The sequence below is a fragment of the Trichomycterus rosablanca genome, chromosome 2, assembly GCF_030014385.1.
Source record: "Trichomycterus rosablanca isolate fTriRos1 chromosome 2, fTriRos1.hap1, whole genome shotgun sequence".
In the NCBI taxonomy this organism is placed as follows: Eukaryota; Metazoa; Chordata; class Actinopteri; order Siluriformes; family Trichomycteridae; genus Trichomycterus; species Trichomycterus rosablanca.
This window is the reverse complement of record NC_085989.1, coordinates 23472200-23492492: the sequence shown is the minus strand read 5'-3', so window position 1 is coordinate 23492492 and position 20293 is coordinate 23472200. Positions and strand designations below refer to the sequence as shown.

General features: G+C 37.6%; 1 protein-coding gene across 1 annotated transcript in view; it reads right to left on the bottom strand.

The window, feature by feature from the left end:
- Positions 1 to 708: 708 nt before the first annotated feature.
- Positions 709 to 20293, bottom strand: part of myo15aa (myosin XVAa) — a 36696-nt gene continuing 17111 nt past the window's right edge. Inside the window, exons 32-65 of the mRNA XM_062985912.1 lie at positions 20085 to 20188; positions 19874 to 19962; positions 17450 to 17576; positions 15991 to 16233; positions 15797 to 15855; positions 15557 to 15676; positions 14658 to 14724; positions 13991 to 14129; positions 13419 to 13509; positions 13178 to 13316; positions 12300 to 12415; positions 12154 to 12213; positions 11966 to 12041; positions 11756 to 11871; positions 11055 to 11173; positions 10394 to 10535; positions 10205 to 10316; positions 9622 to 9696; positions 8315 to 8520; positions 6712 to 6854; positions 6496 to 6568; positions 6295 to 6367; positions 5181 to 5254; positions 5003 to 5085; positions 4779 to 4909; positions 4607 to 4701; positions 4438 to 4515; positions 4252 to 4348; positions 3172 to 3332; positions 2911 to 3044; positions 1763 to 1896; positions 1524 to 1657; positions 1310 to 1450; positions 709 to 1171 (exon numbers count right to left, since the gene is read on the bottom strand). Coding sequence (XP_062841982.1) covers positions 1070 to 1171; positions 1310 to 1450; positions 1524 to 1657; positions 1763 to 1896; positions 2911 to 3044; positions 3172 to 3332; positions 4252 to 4348; positions 4438 to 4515; positions 4607 to 4701; positions 4779 to 4909; positions 5003 to 5085; positions 5181 to 5254; positions 6295 to 6367; positions 6496 to 6568; positions 6712 to 6854; positions 8315 to 8520; positions 9622 to 9696; positions 10205 to 10316; positions 10394 to 10535; positions 11055 to 11173; positions 11756 to 11871; positions 11966 to 12041; positions 12154 to 12213; positions 12300 to 12415; positions 13178 to 13316; positions 13419 to 13509; positions 13991 to 14129; positions 14658 to 14724; positions 15557 to 15676; positions 15797 to 15855; positions 15991 to 16233; positions 17450 to 17576; positions 19874 to 19962; positions 20085 to 20188 — 3853 coding nt within the window. The 3' untranslated portion in view covers positions 709 to 1069. The remainder of the gene's footprint in view (positions 1172 to 1309; positions 1451 to 1523; positions 1658 to 1762; positions 1897 to 2910; positions 3045 to 3171; positions 3333 to 4251; positions 4349 to 4437; positions 4516 to 4606; positions 4702 to 4778; positions 4910 to 5002; positions 5086 to 5180; positions 5255 to 6294; positions 6368 to 6495; positions 6569 to 6711; positions 6855 to 8314; positions 8521 to 9621; positions 9697 to 10204; positions 10317 to 10393; positions 10536 to 11054; positions 11174 to 11755; positions 11872 to 11965; positions 12042 to 12153; positions 12214 to 12299; positions 12416 to 13177; positions 13317 to 13418; positions 13510 to 13990; positions 14130 to 14657; positions 14725 to 15556; positions 15677 to 15796; positions 15856 to 15990; positions 16234 to 17449; positions 17577 to 19873; positions 19963 to 20084; positions 20189 to 20293) is intronic.

Below are 20293 nucleotides of genomic sequence, written 5' to 3'. Positions count from 1 at the left end.
TTATGAATTAAACATTGTTGTATTTATTATATTTTATGTTGACCGCCGTTTTATAAAAGCAATAAGCCACTCGAGACTGTGCATTACTGTTAAGATTTTAGCACGGGGAAAGAAGTTTTAGGCACTCCGCTTCGCGTCGTGCCAAAAACGTCATCCCCGTGCTAAAATCACAGTAATGCACGGCCTCTCGTGGCTTATTGCTTTAGTATACCAAGACATTCTAGAAAATTATATGCTTCAAACTTTGTGAGAACAGTTTGGAGAATGCCCTTTTCTGTCCCAGTGCACAAAGCAAGGTCCATAAAGATAAGGTTGGATAAGTTTGGTATGGAAGAACTTGACTGGCCCACACAAAGCCCTGACCTCAGCCCCACCAAACACCTTTGGGATGAACTAGAATGGAGATTGCAACCCATGTACTCACAAATGCTCTTCTTGATTAATGGGCAAAAGAATCTTGTAGAAAGCGTTTCCAGAAGAGTGGAAGCTGTTATAGCTGCAGCTCCAGTATAATGTCTATGGATTTAGAATGGGATGTCATAAAAGCCACTGTAGATGTAATGTGTAGGTGTCTCAATACTTTTATCCACTTATAATGTATTTTCAGTGGGCAATCAGATGATGTTTCATTGTGAATTGACTATATTACAAAAAAATCAGAATTTGATTTATTAAACATGTAATATCAAATAATTGTATACTTGATCATTTTACTATTTACATTTGAATTTTAGAAATACAAACAAATAAATTTTTTGTTCCACAAAGAAACCAGCAGCATCAAATGACATACCGGTACTTTAAAATATATTTCTATTCACTATGTTTTACATCCTTTACCTCCATAGAAACATTTTCCTCACGGTGATGAGAGGTAGCCGTACCTATGACAGTTTTGATTTGGCCCTAAAATAATGTAAATGTTAGAATGAAATGAAATTTGGTAAAATTCCATCAAAACATAGTGTGATGTCAGAATTGTTAGGACGTAATATAATAAAAGAAATTAAATTTCATATTTTTAAAAAAATGGAACAGTAAAACAGTTGAGGTGTTGTTTGAAGCCATATTAAAGCAGTGTAATCTCGCTGGGTGGCAGGGTTAATCTCTTCTCTCGCACAGACAACATGTTCTCCATGTGCATGGCAATAACACGGCACAGCTCCAGACTCTGAAAAGTCACACACAAGTTCAGTATGTGGAGAGGCATCCACACTTTAAAATGCTGTACATTGTTAAGAAATATTACATATATTACATATATACAGTACATATACTAATGTATTCATGTAGTATACGCAATTCATACCTGGTCAACTTGAAGTTGCGTGATACGTTGAGATGTCAGATCCCCCAGCATGATTTCAACATAAGGATAGCAAGAGCCGGCTAGAGGCCTCTGTGTCCGGGTGGACTGCACCTCTTTTAGAGCAAACTTTACCATCAACTCCTAAAATACAGCAGTATGAGATCATTTTTATGATTTATCATGTTTATTATCCAAAACTTGTTGGATTACTTACATGTGTTTCTTTGTTTAGAAAATGCAGGCCATTTTGACTGACAGCCAGTATGCAGGGGCAGTCAATGGAGCTGCTGCTACCGCTTTGTATATGGAAGAACGATGAGCCAAACATGGGGAAAACACTCACGAGTCCTGTAGTCACAAAGTATAAACAAGTGCCCAACAGGTCAGAGCACAGAGAATACTCATGTTCTGTATTACAGTCCAATAGCAATTTAGAATATCCTGCCTGCTTACCCAGGAATTGGGCTCTGGCTTGATGTGGGCTGAGAGCCTTAACTTGTTGCATGTGGTGGGTAACCATGTTCAGCCACTGCTGCGGGGACTGAAGTCTATACAGTGGAGAAGGAACACATTCCTGGACCTCACGGCTTTACAGACACAAAGTTTAAAAGAAAGAAAGTTTTTAGTACATCGATAGGTAAGAATTGTCCATACTGTAAAACAGAATTGTAAAACGGGATTAAAGGATTTAGTATTCTTACTTTCCTAGCACTAATGATTTAGTTTTACAACCCCCTTTTGCCACTCACTAACATACATCTCCTCCAGCAATACAGTACAAAAGAGGATGTAAATAATAATGCATACATAATCATTCATCTTCGTCTGAAGAAGCTGCTACGTTTCAATTCAATTTAGTCCAGAGTCTATGCACATACACACCAGTATGTTGCAGGGTATCACATACTGGGGGCAATTTATAGCAGCCAGTCTACCCACTGACATGTATTTGGGAGATAAACACCAGAGTTATATGCTAGGTATATGACACTTATGGGAATAGTTTTGGTAAAGACCAACACGTACGCAGTAGCCGACTGCATCTTTTCACCTGCACAAGGCGAGTTCACATGCAGATCAGCTTTGTGCACAGAGAGCCACCCCCTGGTCATTATCCCTTGTCTCTGTGCAGGCGCCATCAATCAGCCAGCAGAGGTCGTAATTGCATCAGTTATGAGGTCCCCTCTGGCACCCCTCTTGAACAACAGTCAATCGTTGTTTGTGTAGGCGCTCAGCCTGCCGGGTGGCAAATCTGAGTTTTTAACTGACGAGTTAGGAATGTCAGCTTTGGTGTGCTAGCGTGTGTTTTACCACTGTGCCACCTGAGCACCCATAATTTTATGTTTAGTAATTTAATCATCCATATCAAAGTCATGTTAAATCCAGAGCCTATACCAGAAACACTGGGTGCATAATGGGAAATACTCTGTACAGGGAGGCAATCATAGAGCTCAACCAGTCCCATTAGGGGCAATTTAGAGCAGCTAATGCACAATTACATTTGGCTGCACATAAAATAGTTCTTTATGTTGATAGTACTGTGAAAATCCAACTAAATTGATAAAGTGTGGTATAGCTACGGGGGTTAGGTGTGAAATTACATTGTTGGAAGAGAGATTCCGTCCTTGGCGCAATGTTGCAGGGCAGCCAGTTTTGACACCTGCTGAAGCTGCTGCTCACTAACCTTCCCTTGAGGCACAACATTCAGAAGTGCTTTCAGGTAGTCAGGGGTCACCTACAGAACAAAACATGCATAACATAATGATCAGGATTCAGAGCCAGTTAGATAATCACAGCAAATCTTGTGAAGAACTACCGGTTCTGAATGTCAGCAAATAACGTCTAAAAAGGCAAATTGCTACCTGATTGTAATGCACGCTGATTCCAAGCTCATTGTCAAATTTCAGTGGCTGATTCCAAATCACTCTTCTAAACCACAGACTGTGGTTGCTGTCTATAGGTTCTGCTTCTGTTGTCACATCCAATATATATTCTCTTTTGCTCAGTGGCTGCACATTCTGACCTACAAAATAACAGTAACAAATTCAGTATGGACATTTCTGTTATTCATTCATTCACTCAGCAGGGTTTCAGTGAGTTCGACTGTTAACCGAAACTGAGCACAAGGCCAGGCAAGAATAAACATCAGGCAGTGTGCCAGACTTACACAGAGCATTACACAGCTAGTCATTTAAACTAAAACCAAACTCACGTGTAATGTGGTTCATTCCCAGACTCTCCCTAGCATTATATCCACTTACTTCACAGCTTTTCAAAGCTTTCATGGTATTATAGTGTTGACAAGCAGATCATTATTCCCAAATGAGGGTACTACCTGCCTACTTTTCTACATATATAAACAGATGCCTGAGATCAATAGAGGATATAATCTCTTTCAACCAAAGGAGTTTGGGGTCTCTACAAAGCGAAAGTGCCCGCTTTGACACTGTGCAAATCGGTAGGGCGTTTCGACTGTGTGAAAGTAAAGTAAAAGTAAGGCTAGATTACCTTACTTTAACCATAACCATCAAATTGAGCATTGTTAGGGCAAATAACAAATAATGCGTGTAACGAGTCGGGTTGCACCTTGCCACTAAGGCGCCAGGTGTAGCCCTACATCTGCAAGGTTTAAAAAAAAAAAAGCCACAAACAAGAAACGGTAAAAGTAAAATAAAAGCAGTGGCCAAAATACCGGAAACATTATTTTGTTCTGTGAGAAAGAAACACGTATATGAAGTAAAAAGAAACACATAGAAACACTGGTTGATAGATGCACTTTAGTCTTTAGTGAATTAACTCGAGGCGCAGACGACTTTCAGTTGAGAGGAACTGCCATGGCAATACAGATGGGCATGATTCTGTAACTGTGCCACACCCACTAATCTCCAAGCCAAGTGGGCCAGCTACAATATGTAAGCACATTTGTCTGCTTCTTCACTTACCTCTGTTTGTGACAACAAATATAGCATATTCATCCATTCCCTCCAGTATGTGCAGACCCATCTCATAGCATAGCTCTTCAATGACATCCAAAACGACCTAAACATAAAAATAGCCGTAATTAACTTCATGATTAAGATTTAATAATTATAGTGTAATTTTAATACTATCTAAGAAAAGCAACTTACTGAGCAAGTCTTAATTTTCAGATGGCGTTCAATTCCACCAGGAAAAAGAAACAGCTGACGTTTGGAGCTCCTGCTTGCCTAGGAAAGCCAAGAGCACAGGTAGACAAAATACAGTTAATTGTAGGAATAACCCTGTTGTTTGAGTAAAATATGGATACATACTACTAACCATTATAGCCTTTAGTTCCATGTTGTTAGGATATTTAGTTCGCCCACCATATTGAAATGTCTTCCTCAGGTTCAGTTCACAGGCTTTAGCAATGCCTGGAAACATCAAGAACCATCTTGTGTTTTTAACTAGTCAAACTCTCGTTGTGTTGAGAGATGTATTAGTGCCATACCTTGAAAGTGCACCTCTGGGCCTGCACAGACATCTTGGAGGTATTTAAGAAGATAGGGCTTTAGTGCTTCTGAGCATCTGTAGTATGCTGTAAGAATGTATAAGAGCTTCCAGCCCCTTTGACAGCTGTCTCTATACAACAGAACAGTGAGAGTAACTTTAGTGTCACATTAGTGCCACATACACTGCATGGTTAAAAAAACTGAGGGAAAAATAGATTGATACGTTTTGGAACTGGTGTTTCCAGTAATTTGTTTGAGGACCTGGCAGTATGCTTCATCCCTCATTAACCCATACTCGCCAGTAAGCTGCAACAGAGATGTCATTTAAATGAAACCACAATATGTTTCTTTACATTTAATAATAGGAAGTATATAGGATAGGATGACTTGTTCAGGAGTACCCTCAATATGGTGCTGATGATGTCTTGCTCAGTTTGACCTTTCATTGGGTAGTCTCCCATAAACTTCATTACAGCTGGAAAAAGTTTTATACATGCAGATACTTATCAGAAATGTTTTCACTGACAAATTTTTAAAACAGTATTCTAATTAAACAGATCTTTTCCAGTTTGATCTGGAACACCATCATGTGTTTAAACAACAAATCACATTAAAAAAAATCACATTTAATTTAAAGATGAACTCTTCTAGGTCCTTTTTATAAAATTATAAATCCTTAATTCAATTTAAATAAATCTGGAAGAGATGATTTATTACTTGTTTAGTAAGTTTACGAAAGTAAAAATGTAATTCACTTTGGCCAAGGAAAATTAAATATTCATTAATAATATATGAACCTAAAGACTAACAAGCTACAAGCTACACATTTGTAACAATCATATGCTCCTGTAGAGGCCATAATTTAATTAGATTTCATTTTCTGCTTCACAAAATTACATTTACAGTATATGCTGAAGTGGGGCTGTGGTGTCTTAGTGGTTAAAGTACTGGACTAATGATTGATTTGAGAAGGGCTTAAACTCTACCTGTCACTATTTGGTCCCCAAGCAATGCTGTCACAAACAAATTGATCTGGATACAAGTGACAGTAAAAAGCTTGAATGTAAATATAAATTCCTACAATCTTAAAGCAAAACCCACCAATAGTATATCTTTAACCACTTAATTAGACATTGCAGACTTCAGTTTTTTACCCCAGTAACCACTGTGTACATCTATTTTATGAGAAAAAGAAACGTTTCTATTTACTTGACTTTAAAACCACAAAACCGTAAAAAATGATTGTTATACTGTATACCCAAAACTATAATTTGTATAAACTATTGTCTATTTGTAAATTATACTATATTTTCAGAAATGAGTTAAAGGTGTCATTCCTGACTTTAAACACTTTATTTAAGGTCATCCTGTAATGTCTATGTGGGAAATGAATAGGAAATTTACTTCCAGAACAAAGCCTCTGAAAAAAGGTTGGTCACTATTCTACTGCTTTCACATTTACTGAAGATGAATTAATCAATATTAATCAATTAATAATTGAAGATTCTTAATTACCCAGAAAAATGTCTGCAGCAACCTTGTTCATATTTTCATCAGTGAACTCAATCAGTGACTCCTGGATAGGGGACTATTTATCACACAAAATACACAACAGAAGAATACACACAAAGGTTAAATGTAATGATATACAAAATGCAGATTCAAATGTCTCGTTACATAAATATTACTATTCTGTTTAATCTACTTATTCTGCACCTTGGAAAATGCCACCATATCTGAAGGTTCCTTGGCTTCCCTTCCTTTCCTTGACTTTTGTTTTTGGGAATCACTGCAACAGCAAAAGTTGTATATTTTCAGATCAGATGTCCATTACTTAAGTACTCCTGTTTCCCATGTGTCATAAGAGCAAATTATATGTGGATTGATTTACATTTTGACTGAGTTTAAGTTTAAAGGAAATGACTTTCTTACCTGGTCTTTCTCTGGGCCTCTCTAAAATATTTCTTGGCAAACTCTACCATGTTGTATTGGCTGTCTTGCAGAATCCTCTTGTCAATTTCCACGTTACTGTTCTGTATATGCGCCTCTGTATATTCACTGCCTGCTGAAGTCACCTAGAGGGGAGAGGCAGCAACATGCATGACAGTTATTTGCATTACTTACCATTTACGTTTGAGTAGTTACTTTAAAAATTTTACATTTACATCATTTAATAGACGTTTTTATACAAGTGCTTCTACAGTAAACTTTTCCCTACTCTAGTTCAAAAATACAACAGTCCAAGCACACACATCTGCTGAAACTGATCTGTTAGATAGAAGATTTTTTTTTACATATAGTATAGAAGATTAGTAGGTGCATGTTAGTTCTCGGCTTAAGTGTTTAGTAAAGACGTTGGTCTTTAATAGTCTTTTGAAAATGGTGAGAGATTCAGATGTTCAGACAGACAGGGAAAATTCATTCCACCACCTGAGTGCTAGTACAGGTGAGCATCATTGTTTTGAACTGAATGTGGAAAGCTACAGGAAGCCAGTGAAGATAACGTAGCAGTGGGGTAATGTGACAGTGTTTGGGTTGGTTAAAAAGCAGGCAGGCAGCTGCATTTTGAATCAGGTGTAGGGGTTTAACAATGGACATGGGAGCACCTGCCAGGAGGGAGTTGCAATAGTCCAGCCTCCAGTACAAATTACTAATTACTTCTCTGCAAATGTAATAGGATTACTTTAATCCTTACTTTGTACAAAATGACACTAGTAATTACTTTTACTTTCTCCTTATTCATTGTACAAGTGAAGCTTACTGGCCTTCTCTTCACTGAACATTGGCAAATTGCTAAAGTAAGTCATATATGTATGGAGAAACACATCAGGCTTCCTGTATTCCTCTCCACTTGAGCCAGGACCTCACCCATATACTTGACATGCTACACTTACACACTTACACTTTCGGCATTTAGCAGACGCTTTTATCCAAAGCGACTTACAGTACTGTGACAGTATATTGTCTAAGCAATTGAGGGTTAAGGGCCTTGCTCAAGGGCCCAACAGTGACAACATGGCAGTGGTGGGGCTTGAACAAGAGACCTTACATTTTTCTCAAGAGCTTTACTTTGGTCAGGGACATGGCGGGTCAGGGTGATATAAAAACTCATTGTAAGTAACAGCAAATGTTAAATTGCAGTTGTTACTGACAGGAGTGGCACAAACCAGTTATTAGGCTTAGGGGGAAATTACTTTTCACATGGGGGATATAGGTTTTGAATGAATCTTAATCTTCAATAAGTGGAATGATCATTTAAATGCTGCATTTTTTTTACTTGTGTTGCTTTGAGTTAATAAGTTAATAACTACCCTTCTGCTGTGCCACCACAGGTTTCTGGTGGGCTTTGGCCTACTGGTTAAAAACCACAAAGGTGTGTACTGCATTACAGTCTGGTAAAGAGTTGATCACAGGACTATTTAAATATGTTACCATTCATCTAGATACACTTGATATGAAACAATCCTTAATCTTAAATTTTAAGAAAATATGAAAACTTGTGACTCTAGGAGCTATCCTGTTTTTATAAGCATACCTCAATAGAGCGGTCAAGCTCATGGGCTGCAGCGGTGGAGCCAACAGCCACAGCCAAAGCAGCAGATGCAGCCACACGACCCTGTTTGTTCCTGGGCTCTTCTTTCTTGTCCACAGGGAGATTGATAAAGTCTGGAGCTGCAACTGGCTGAACAAACTCCATAGAGAAAACCCCTGCACGGCCATGGACTGCCCCAAACTTCCACCCTACATGTGGCATAGGTTGTATAAAAAGGAATTTTTTACAACCTTTATTCCAGAAAAGTTAGGAAAGTAGTTAAATTGCAAAAAAATACATATAATAAAAAAACAGAAAGCAGTGATTTGTAGACACTCTAAATTAACACTATGTATTTAAAAGAAAACAGTACAAATATTGAATGTTTCCTCTTGGCAAGGCTTCAGCTCAACAGAAATAAATACACTGATACATAGTGGGAAATGTGGTCTAACAACTCAACTCTTTACATTATGAACATAATGAATGTCATTTTCTCACGGCCAAAATTGTAAAGGAAAATCCAAACTGGTACCAGTATAAAGTCTGTCAGTCATGTTATTGGCCATGGTAATAAATATGCACATCTGTGAAGGGTACCATTAAAGACATATAGATAAATTATAGATAAATGGGGCAATATAGACTCACCTCCAGACAATATATATTTTTAGGGACATCCATACTTATTGTAATATGACAATGCAAGGCCACATTCTGCATGTTATAATAACATGGCTGTCTAAACAGATAGTGTGGGTGCAAGACTGGCCTTCCTGCAGTTCAGAGTAACCTGTCTCTAGTTTAAACTAAGTGCAAAATACAACATAAAGCCCTGTTACGGATGTACAGTTAAAGACCTGCATAGCACAAGAATGGCCAAAAATCCCCCCTTTTTCATCTGGATCAATTAATGCTTTTAGTCCCCAAACAAGTACAGTGTGCCACACTGGTAAATGTGTCCCAACTTTTTCTGTCCCAGTTTTAAGCATCAATTTTAAAATTATATGTACACAAAGCTCATAGAGTAAAATATTAAAGATTATGTTTTTATATTTTAATTAAAAAGATATCTAACTGTATTTGAAAATCACTGCTTTTTGTTTTTATTAGTATTTCAGATTCTGCCCCAACTGAAAATGTGTATTAAGCTTCATAATTTCAACTAAGAATTAAAAACTTACTTCATAGTTCATAGAAAAATATCTGGAAAAGGTTAACAGGAAGCAGACAGGAAATCCATAGAAAGACATCAAAGCAGAAAACTAAAGACTGATAACACTTCATGCAGGCAGTCCACACAGACCCACCAAAATCAGGTGAGTCTCGCTTTAATTCTTCAAAAAGCATGACCTTCTTTTTCACAATGCAACCATAGCACTGGCCTGTGGAACAGCCAAAGGAAAAAAGACAACATGATAAAAGTATAAAAACAAACCAGACCAGCAGTCCATTTATTTATTTATTCATCAGACATTTTAGCAGCCCATTTATTTATTATTATATTTATGCATTTCAATGTATCCCTATTATCCTCCCAATCTAATCAATGTCAATTCCTCTTTGCCACTTGTACCACCCCTGCAATAGCAAAAAAAGGCTCAGACTATCATGTGCCCTCTCTGATACATGCACAGTCACCAGCTAAATCTTTTTACCTGCCACTGGTGGAGCTTCACAGAGAATTGTACCATTCCCCACTAGTGCCAGGGCCTTGTTCACCAGTCACCAATTCACATTTAACAGTCCATTTAAGAAACAACTTTAAGACAATAATCATTGTAGACAAACTGCAGTATCTCTTATGGCAGCTATTATATTTAATATTGGTGCTGACCTCAAAGATATTGCAACAAAATACATTTCAGACAAGATAGTCACAAGCTGTCCCACCTTCCTCCAGCCCGTCCATTTTCTGCAAGCGTATGATATCTCCTTTATGGAAACTCAGCATTGTCCTGTCATCTGTGATGTAATTACGCACAGCAACCACATAGTCTGAGTCCTAGAGCAAACAGAAAATAATTGCTCCATATTGTCACCACTATATCATGCATAAAATATTAAGTGAAAACAGCTTACCTTCTTCAACTCTGTGAGAAAGTAGTCAATCATAGTCTTAACTTGTGGAGCTTTGGCTGAGAACAGAATCAGTTTCTCATTGGTGAGGTTGAACTCCAGCATGTTCTTTGATGGAATGGTTACAAACATGATATCTGTGTAGCTGTAATAAGACAAACAGACAAAATTATAAGCAGTGTCTATAATAAGAGCAATGGTGGCTTTAGGATACTAGACTATTTATCAAGGGTTTGAGGGTTTAAGCCCCACAACCGCCTAGCTGAAACCATTGGGACCTTGAGCAAATCACTTAATCCCCAGTTGCTTAAGCTGCATACTGTCTCAATTGTACATTGCTTTATAAAAATTGTTGCCTAATTCAAATTTGCTAATGTGAGCTTGTGTAGCTTATTGCTTTATGGCTAAGCTGCTGTTGCTCTTAAACCATACAATAAAAGCACTTCCCTTTCAATTTGATGAAACAACCAATTGGAGAGAGTGGCATTCTATGACAATGGCACATTGAAGTTCACCGAGCTCTTCAGTTTGTCTATGACAAAAATCACTATTAGCTTGATTTGGTGCTACAATGAGTGTGGCATAAATGTCCAACTCCACTTATTAAAAGCAGTGTCCACAAACTGTCGCCTGTATAGTATAATTTTCCCTTGCTTCAACTTACCTGTATGGTCTTAACACTCTGAAGTAATCTGGGGCCAGTGCACTGCTCCTCACCATCTTAAGCAGTTTAATTCCTCTATGGGACACGGAAAGAACCTGAACACCAGTGCCCACACTGCCCTGTAACACACGCACACCGGTGAGATAGTGGTCAATTCTTAAGGTCACACTGGTAAACATGACTTATAATCTATAAACTTGTGAGACCTAAACTCAAACTTTTAATTTAAGTTTAATGTTTAATGTTGAATAACATTAATCTATGTTAATACAGACTGCTATAATTTATTAAAGTAGTCAGAATCCCCTCTCACTGGTTTGCATAAGTTGGAAGGGTGGTTGGAACTATTTGGCCATTAATGTAAGCAGCTGGACCAGCTGGTGGGAAAACTGGTGATCCTAGAAGCAAACACTGGCCTTACCCAAACAAAGCTGTAATTTTGGTTAAGGCAGTAGTCTTAGATACAACCAATTTTGCAAAAAGTTAAACCATTTTGTACAACCGGCCCCTGAGAACCTTATTCAGAACTTGACATATAGGGTGATTTAATAGCAGTATAAAGACTTTTGGTTTAAATGACACTAAGCTTGTACTTGAGAGCTGCTACGGTGATACAACTTCTACTTAGAAAATGTAATTTTACAACACAGTAAACTCTAGAAAAAATCGAAATAAGAGTAAAGATGGATAAAATTTCTTACAGATGCTGGAAAAAGACGAGAAAAGTAGATCTCCCAGCTGTCTCTTGCTGCAATAACAACCTTTTTCTTTACATTCTCATCCTTTATTGTGTCCTCCAAATCAATGTTGTTCTCAGCTGTCTCAAAAAAGGGGGTACGCCAAGGTTAGGATGTAATAACATTAAGGTCACTTATTTGGGTGCATTAGTTTTTAATAGTTATGCTACATACCAAAAAGAGATATCATTTTCTCTCTCTCCTCTTTTGTAATGCGAATGCAAGCTTCTGAGAATGTATCATGAACAACCTGAAACGTAAATCGTAAATAATATGGCAAAAGAAAAAATATTAAACATACTGTTAGAATACTTTACTGTGAAATACATATGCATACAATATATAAAAATATAAAAACAAACCTGTTTAAACAGAAGATCTAACACCAGTGGGTGGTTAAAGCTGTCTTTAGGATAGAAAACCTATAAGCAAAACAATACTGTTTCTCTATAAAAGAACATTTTAAGGATTTTACATTCTAATACAAACACTCACAAACAAGTCTAACCTCTTTCCTTAGGTAGATTTTCCATGGTACATTTGTGTAGGTGTAGTGCTCCTCACTGCTCCTCCTGTGAAGCTGTGTCTGAATTGCCTCCTTTTCAAGTGGGAGCTCTCGAGATACTGGACCAACCACTCACAGTTACTTACATTGTATACAGTATGGTCAAAAGATTTATGAACACTCAACATTTAAGCATCACATTTAATACCACATGCTTTTACACAAAGTTGGCCCCACTTTACTGCTTTTCACTACATTTTGAAACATGACTGCAATGATGCGCTTTTATTAAGTCACAAAAGCATAACAGAGATCAAGCACTGAAACTGGGGATAATGTCTGACTCACACTTCAGTGGAACTGAGTAGCCGAGCCATACTTTAAAGACCACTGTTCATGCTCCAAACCGTAGAGTTGGCACTTATTAACCATTACTGTTTGACCTGCCACTCCAGAGAAATTATTATTGCTAGATTATTGCCAGTGTAGTCCAATGGCAGTATGCTTTACACCCCTCAGCAGATGATTGGAAAGGTACATGGTGATATTAGGCTTTTTGTGAGTTGTTGGCCAGTTCATTACAGGACATATTTACTTGTCAGCAACTGTTTACAAAAATTGATTGAGGAAACTCTAGCAGGGCAGAAATGTTAAAATCTATAGACTTGTTGGAAATTCTATACAAATAGAAATGGCTATATGTTTGATTTTGTGCATATGTTATGAATCAATGTAAATAAAATACACAATTTTACTGATTACAAGGGATGTTCACATACTTTTGCCATAACAGTGCAGTTGTGAATAAAACAATCTCATAAATGCACTATCTATTAGAAAATAGCATGTCATATGTCTCCATCATAATCTGCTGTACTTACCAGGTGGAGGCATTGGGGACCTCTGACTGGCCGCAGGTACAGGAGGTGATCTTTTCATCTTCATGCTTTTTGATGGCTGCAGTCCTTCACTTTCTGTTACATCTGAAGCAGAGGAGCTTGGACCATAGTGCTTTTTTCGCTGGATGTTAAAACATGGGACAAACCGGTCAGTTTCAGTAGTATTTAGTTAACAGTAGTGAAAATTAGTAGTAGAAATTTGAACTGGAAGTAACAAATCTACCGGGGCTGGTGGAGCACTCATCTGGTCTTTAAGAATGATCATAGCTTCATCATGAGGGTCTGGCTTCTTGACAAAAACTTTAGCCTCTTTTCTGTAATCAAATATAAAATAAAGCTCAACAAACATGAGTTTATGATTTATAGTTTTAATGTACAGTTCAAGGTCAAGCATTCTTCACCCTTTCTCCTGGTCAGGGTTGCAGTGTGTTTGATTCATTTGGCGATATGTAGGAAACCCTGGACAGGTCTCCAATGTCTCACAGTGCACACACACATACAGTTAGGGTAATTTCTAGTAGCTCCAATTGACCTGGCTGCATGTCTTTGGACTAGTGGGAGGAAACTGGAGCACCAAAAAAAAAAAAAACATGAGGACACAGTTAGTACATGCAAACTCCACACAGAAAGGACTCTGGCCGTTCAGCCGGGGGACTGAACCTAGGCCCTTCCTGCTGTGAGGGAATAACACTACCCACTATGCTACTGTGCCACCTTAAGGTTAATCATGTACTGTAAAATAAATATTTCATATGTTATGTCAGTTAAATTTAATGGCTGTAAAACTGCATTTACCTTGGAAGCGCTATAGGTTGGACTGTACCAGGCTGGTACTGCTTGATTATGTCTTTGATGTTGTGACTTGGTTCTATATGCTCAGAGTTTGAGATGGTAGACCTCACCACATCGTCTGGTGGTACTTTCCTGGTTGGCCCTTGAAAATATATTCAGGCATTACAGGTGCATCTCGCAGAATTTTGCCCTTGTGTTATAAGGTGAACTACAGCAGATCTCATTTACTGTATTTGTTTGGGTTTTTAAATGCTAGCCGTTTATAGAGGGATTCAACAATTGTTTAACTAAATAAAGCTAGGGTTGTGGGGTGAATGTCTCCTGGGGTTATGTAAATGACAAACCTGGCATAGCTTAGATATGTATTTCGGAAACTTATTATCTCAGGCTTACACTACACATGCTTTGATCACATTGTTTTAACACTACTGTTTCATGGTGTTTGTAAATAATTCCATTTTATATGTGATAATAAGAACAATCAAATATAGACCAATGAACATTTAATAACTTAAACATGACCTGTTATATCTAATCAGCTACATTCAAAATATAAGTGTGCATTAAAAAATGACTGTTCAGTTGTTCTGACCATATAAGAGGCTGATACTCAAAGCACTCACTTTAGCAATCAGAATTGCAGTCTGCATGTTGTAAACTAACAATTTACCATAATTTGTCTGGACAGGCCTCTGCAGAACCTGAGTGTAAGAACTGGATCCAGTTTCCAACTTCATCTGTTAAAAAAAGTCAATATTGTGTTGTAAACATTGTAAAGCTGCCTAATGCACAAGGGATCTTCAAAAAGTTTCCACACTTTTATATTCTCGTTTGAAACCGTGAGGACGGGAGGAGTAGTAATTGGTCGTGTCTGGGAGACTGAGAGAGAGCTTATAGTCCGGGTTTAGCATCATCTGATTTCCACCTTTTTGGACCGCGCAAAGAAGCTTTAAGGGGAAGAAGATTTTCACGTGATGATGATGTGAAAGCTGCGGTGCATCAGTAGCTACGCGCTCAAGCAAAAACGTTTTTTGCTGATGGCATTAATAAAGTGATGTAATTTGTTTTTTAAATTCTTAATATATAGAGTTTTAAAAAGTGCAGAAACTTTTTTGAAGAATCCTTGTATTAAATAACATAAAACAAATCCAATCTTTTAACAAGGCATCTGAGAAATTTAAAAGTTTAAGTTACAATTATGTTATACTAAATGTTCACTTTTAAACATAGATATTTCTGTTTTGTCCTTTTGCATTTATATGTGTATTAAATGTGTATTAAAGTTACATTATATCTATGTAGCAAAAAAAAAAACATTAAATATTAAAATGTAATCATTTGAAACTGATGGCAATTCTCTGATTTATTATACATTTATAAACAAAACTAAACTATGCTATAGTTGGCTGTGTGATAATAGTTGACTATAGTAACTTAAATTGTTTTAAAAGGCCAAATAAAGACGTCACCTCAAAGGTCATTACCTTTAAACCCATCCTTATTAAAAGCACTTTCGGTGATCTTAACATCACTGTATAATTCTGTTGTTGGAATACTTACTGGACTTACCTGGCCAGAACGAGGCACTGGCATATGTTCACTGTGATGAGGGTGGCCAGGGTATGACCTGCTTGCTGAACTATACATCTGGTGTTGAAGGGCCATTGCTTGCATAGTCATTTGCTGAGCCTTTCAAACAGATTAGCAATCAGATGTGACGTGCATTTTAAATATGCCCAACATACAGACTGTAGTACTGAGCTGTATCAATGGCTTTATACTGACCCACACAGGGCTTATAATACTTACCAAAATGATTGCTTGCTGGTTGATAATGGCTTGCTGCTGCTGAGCAAAGATGCTTTGATCTATAACATTTGGGGAAAAATAAAATACTGAAGTGTATGTAAAGTAATCCCATAACAAATTAAAAACAATTCCCATGTTACCATACTTAATAACTACACTTAACAAATATGTAACAGAGCCTGTTTGATCTATACCTGGTGCATCAGTCACTGGTGGCACATTAGGTAAAACTGGAATAGGTGGTATATGAGGCAACATTGGCATAGGATGCATTGCTGGCATAGCTGGCATTGATGGGGTTGATGGCATTGGGGATACTGAGGAAACTGAGGGACCAGTATCTGTAGATGTAGGTGCGGGAATGGCAGGCACAGAGTGCATAGCTGGCATAGGTATAGGCGGCATCATTGTTCCCATAACAGGTAGAACAGGTACCGCTGAGAAAAAGAAAAAGAAAAGATCAATATTGATTTCAAATCTACAGGTTTGCACAATGCTCTCAAAAATTGTAAAAGGACAGCATTAATAAGAATTTGTATTACACCATAATCAATTTAAATATGAATACCAACATAATATGATAAAAAATTTTCTAAGTAACTGCAGGCTGTACAAGCACTAATTTATATATGATGGTTGTTCCACCGTGTTTTACAGTTCTGGACCTGGAGGAACATTGATTCATTTTGTTATGCACTTTTATATTTCTAAATTACCAATAAGGCATGCCATTTTTCATTCAAACACCCTTTGTTCTATTTATCCACAATAATTGTCCCCGGTGTACTGTGGAATATTCAGTTCTTTTGGTGCATGAAAGTTTTGTGCATTTTCAAATATGCAAATATGCTGCTGTTAGTATTCTCATTTCTCATTAAATAGTGTAATTAATTTACATTTTCAGCACTTAGCAAACTTCTTTATCCAAAGTGACATACAGTACTGTGACAGTATACAGTCTGAGCAATTGAGGGTTAAGGGCCTTGCTCAAGGGCCCAACAGCAGCAGTCTGGCACTGGTGGGGCTTGAATTTGTGACCTTCTGATTACTAGTCCAGTACCTTAACCGCTAGGTTTCAGCTGCCTTTAATAATAGAAAAGGTAATGGAACACAATGGTAAAAATGCCTCAGTCCAAACTTTTTTAAGTGTCTTGCAGGCATCAAATTCTAAATGTGTTTATATTTAGAAAATACAATTAAGTTGGTCAGAGAATACGTTTTTGTAGTTCACAAAATGTCCCAACTTTTCTGGAAATGGGGGTTGTATTATGACTTTGACTTACAAACATTTTGCAAATATGTATGCTTCAGTGCAACTCTGAAAAAGTGCAGTCAAATAAACTTTTTATCTGCTTTATGTGGCAACACAAATCAATCAATTGAAATTGCAGGGGATCCTACAGGGTAACCATATGATACATCAGACAGCAGCAAGGAAATGAAAAGTTTTGTAATAAGAATATACATCATTTTACCCAAAACCACATTCAGCAAGATTTATTATAAAAGCAATAAAAATCTCAAAACTAAGAGTAAGGAAAAAAGTAAATTTAAGGGCTAATTTTAACTCGGAATGGCATTAATTGCACAAGGGCTTCTATGCATAATTCATAGGTAAGGAGAGAGCAAGAAGGGAAAGGATCGATGACTTACCACCGGGCTGCAGTCCTGGAGGATAAGGCCTATCAGCTTGTGCCTTCTCTTTCTCTTCTCCTTCGCCATCTCCAATCCCACTGGCTCCCTTCAATCTGCTAGACATGCTGGTTGGTCTTTCCAGGTCCTGATTCCCAAAGATAAGGTAGAGAGAAGCAGGTTCTAACTCAGCCAGGGCCCCTTCTGTATTCAGCCACACAAGAAATCAATCTCCCCTCTGGGAGTACCTTACACTCTCTAAAAGCAGCTTAGTCCACTAACCATGACCACATAATTCTGGGTTTTTACAACGCTTTTCAACAGTTACAACTGCCTACTTATGTGTAGTGCAGCATTTTAAAATGATGGCAATTTTAGCAATGATTTGTTTTAACTTGTTGGGTAACTGCTGGCCTTTTAGCAAAAAATAAAAACAAACCATTCATTTAGGACCATATTAAGTGAGCTTCTGAGTTAGATGCATTACTCTGCAACTCCTGAAATGTATTTTACAGTCCTAATAGTTTAATGGCAATTGAATTAGAAATTGAGTGGAGCTTAGAGGTGTAAGAAATACGGTAATCCTGTAACTAGATAACGTTCAGTGCTCGGGATCTTGTGATAATAGGACATTTGATGCTCGATTATGCTCCTAGGTTCAAACCACTGACACTAGCAATTGATCTTACTACACACACTAACTGGTCTATCAAAAATTTATTTCATCATATTTTACTCTGGATCAATGACAATGAGCTATACAGTTGTACAAAGGGGGGGGGGGGGGAGTCAGGTTACATATTTCGTTCATTTTAAAGTACAAAAAGAAAACACTTGTAGCAAACTTAAAAAATATTTCTGCAAATATTAATGTTAGATTACTTTTTTATTTGCTAAACTTAAAAAGGGAAAAAAAAAAATATATTCATTATTTATTCCACTTAATTCAGATATTTAGCTTGCAAACTGTTTCTGAAGCCAGCTAGTAGCTTGTATTTCTTAAAATAGTTCATGAATAATAATTACAGGTCTGTGAAAAAGTATTTGCCCCTTTCTCCATTTCTTTTATTTTTGCATATTTGTCACACCATCATATTTGTCATACCTTCCAACAAAATTTGATAAAAATGAGGTTAGTAAGAACTACCTACTAAGTAAATTAGAATACATTTAATGACTACTATGCTGTGTGACACAAATGTTGAAATAGATTGACACTAAATGTAAAAATGACCTGAATTGTTATGAAATGTAAATCAGATCATTGTAATATCTGATGAGCTGAAACATACAATAACATTAGGACCCGCCCCTAGAATCATTATGATCAGACAACTGGGTTAAATTATCTCTTGGGGCATCCAGGTGGCGCAGCAGGATATTCCGCTAGCACACCAACGCCGGGCATCTGGTGGGCACAATTGGCAGTGCCTGCAGCAGATACTAATTGGCCACCATATCTGCAGGGTGGAGGCCAGACTATGTGTGGGGTGGGATCTTCATATGCTGTGTAAGGTCCCTGATTGGCTGAAGAGACGCCTGTGCAGAATGCAGGGGCTTGAAGAGGAGGGCTGTGCATGTGTCGAAAGAGGCGTGTACAGCGACGTGCTCTCCTCGGATGCAATCTGGTATCCCTCAGCAGCAGACGACAAATTGAGTGTAAATTTTTTTTAATTTTTATGATCTCTTAAACAGAAAAAAATTGTTTACAGGTAGCCATAGTGAGTACCCACAAACAGTGGCCGAAGAGGGACAAGCCACAAACAGGTTGCTGGGTGACCAAGACTCATTGATGCCAGAGGACATGAAAGCGATGGGGTCTGGCACGGTACCAGTAAAAGGGCTTAAACTGCAGGTCATTTTAATATTGGTGATGAGGTGAATGTGTCACAAAACACATTGCTGTGTGTGGAGGTCCGGAGATCTGGTCTGGAGACCAGTCAAATAGACCATGCACTCTTGTCCACAGTCGAAAGCAACCACAATGCGCACACAGGCATCAGAAACATACAACAGGCCAATGGAAACTCAACTGGTCTGACCTGTCCTGTTTTCTGCAAGATCATGTTGACATCTGGGCACATGTCCATGATTTAATTGTGAAAGCAATGGCACCAAGATGAACTGTAAGACAGAAGTTAGGACTTGCTGGTAATGTCCTGGTACCAGATACCACTGGAATCCAGATATCTTGTGAAATCCACGTCTAGGAGCTGTTTTGACAGAATATTTAGGAAGTGGCCCTAATGTTTTTGGAACATGATTTTGGTGGATATATTCCTACTCTTGAAATAATTGCTTATTTTAATGCTTACTTTTAGTTCAGTACTTTGAATAACACATTGTGTCACAAACCCTCCCTTGGCCTAAGTGTGCTACCAAAGCAAATATCTCCCTCATGCAAAAGTACAATCAGGGTTTAGGAAAGAAGCAAAAGAGAATTACCATACTGGCATCAGACAGCACTGGGTCAAATAAGCTGTCTAGATATTGGTCCATACCTCTGTGAGGTGGTGCCTCACTGAAATCTGATTCTGTTAAATGTAAAAGAGAGGAAAATGGCAATTTGAATAAAAAAACAGCAACAAAAACTACCACCTGTAAAACAAATAAAAAACTGCATTTAAAGAAGAACAAAAACAGTGAAACCTCTGACCATGACTATAGTATCCATCTGAATCTGGGAGACTGCCAGCTGTTGGTGGAGGGTTCAGGAGTGGGATATCATCATCTGAATCAAAACCACTTCCAAACAGAGCACTGTGGCAGATAATAACTTTTTATAATTTATTTTTCATGTATTTTAATTAAAATGTCAGACATATAAAGGCAGTATTATTTATAAAATGTTATTATATTTACTAA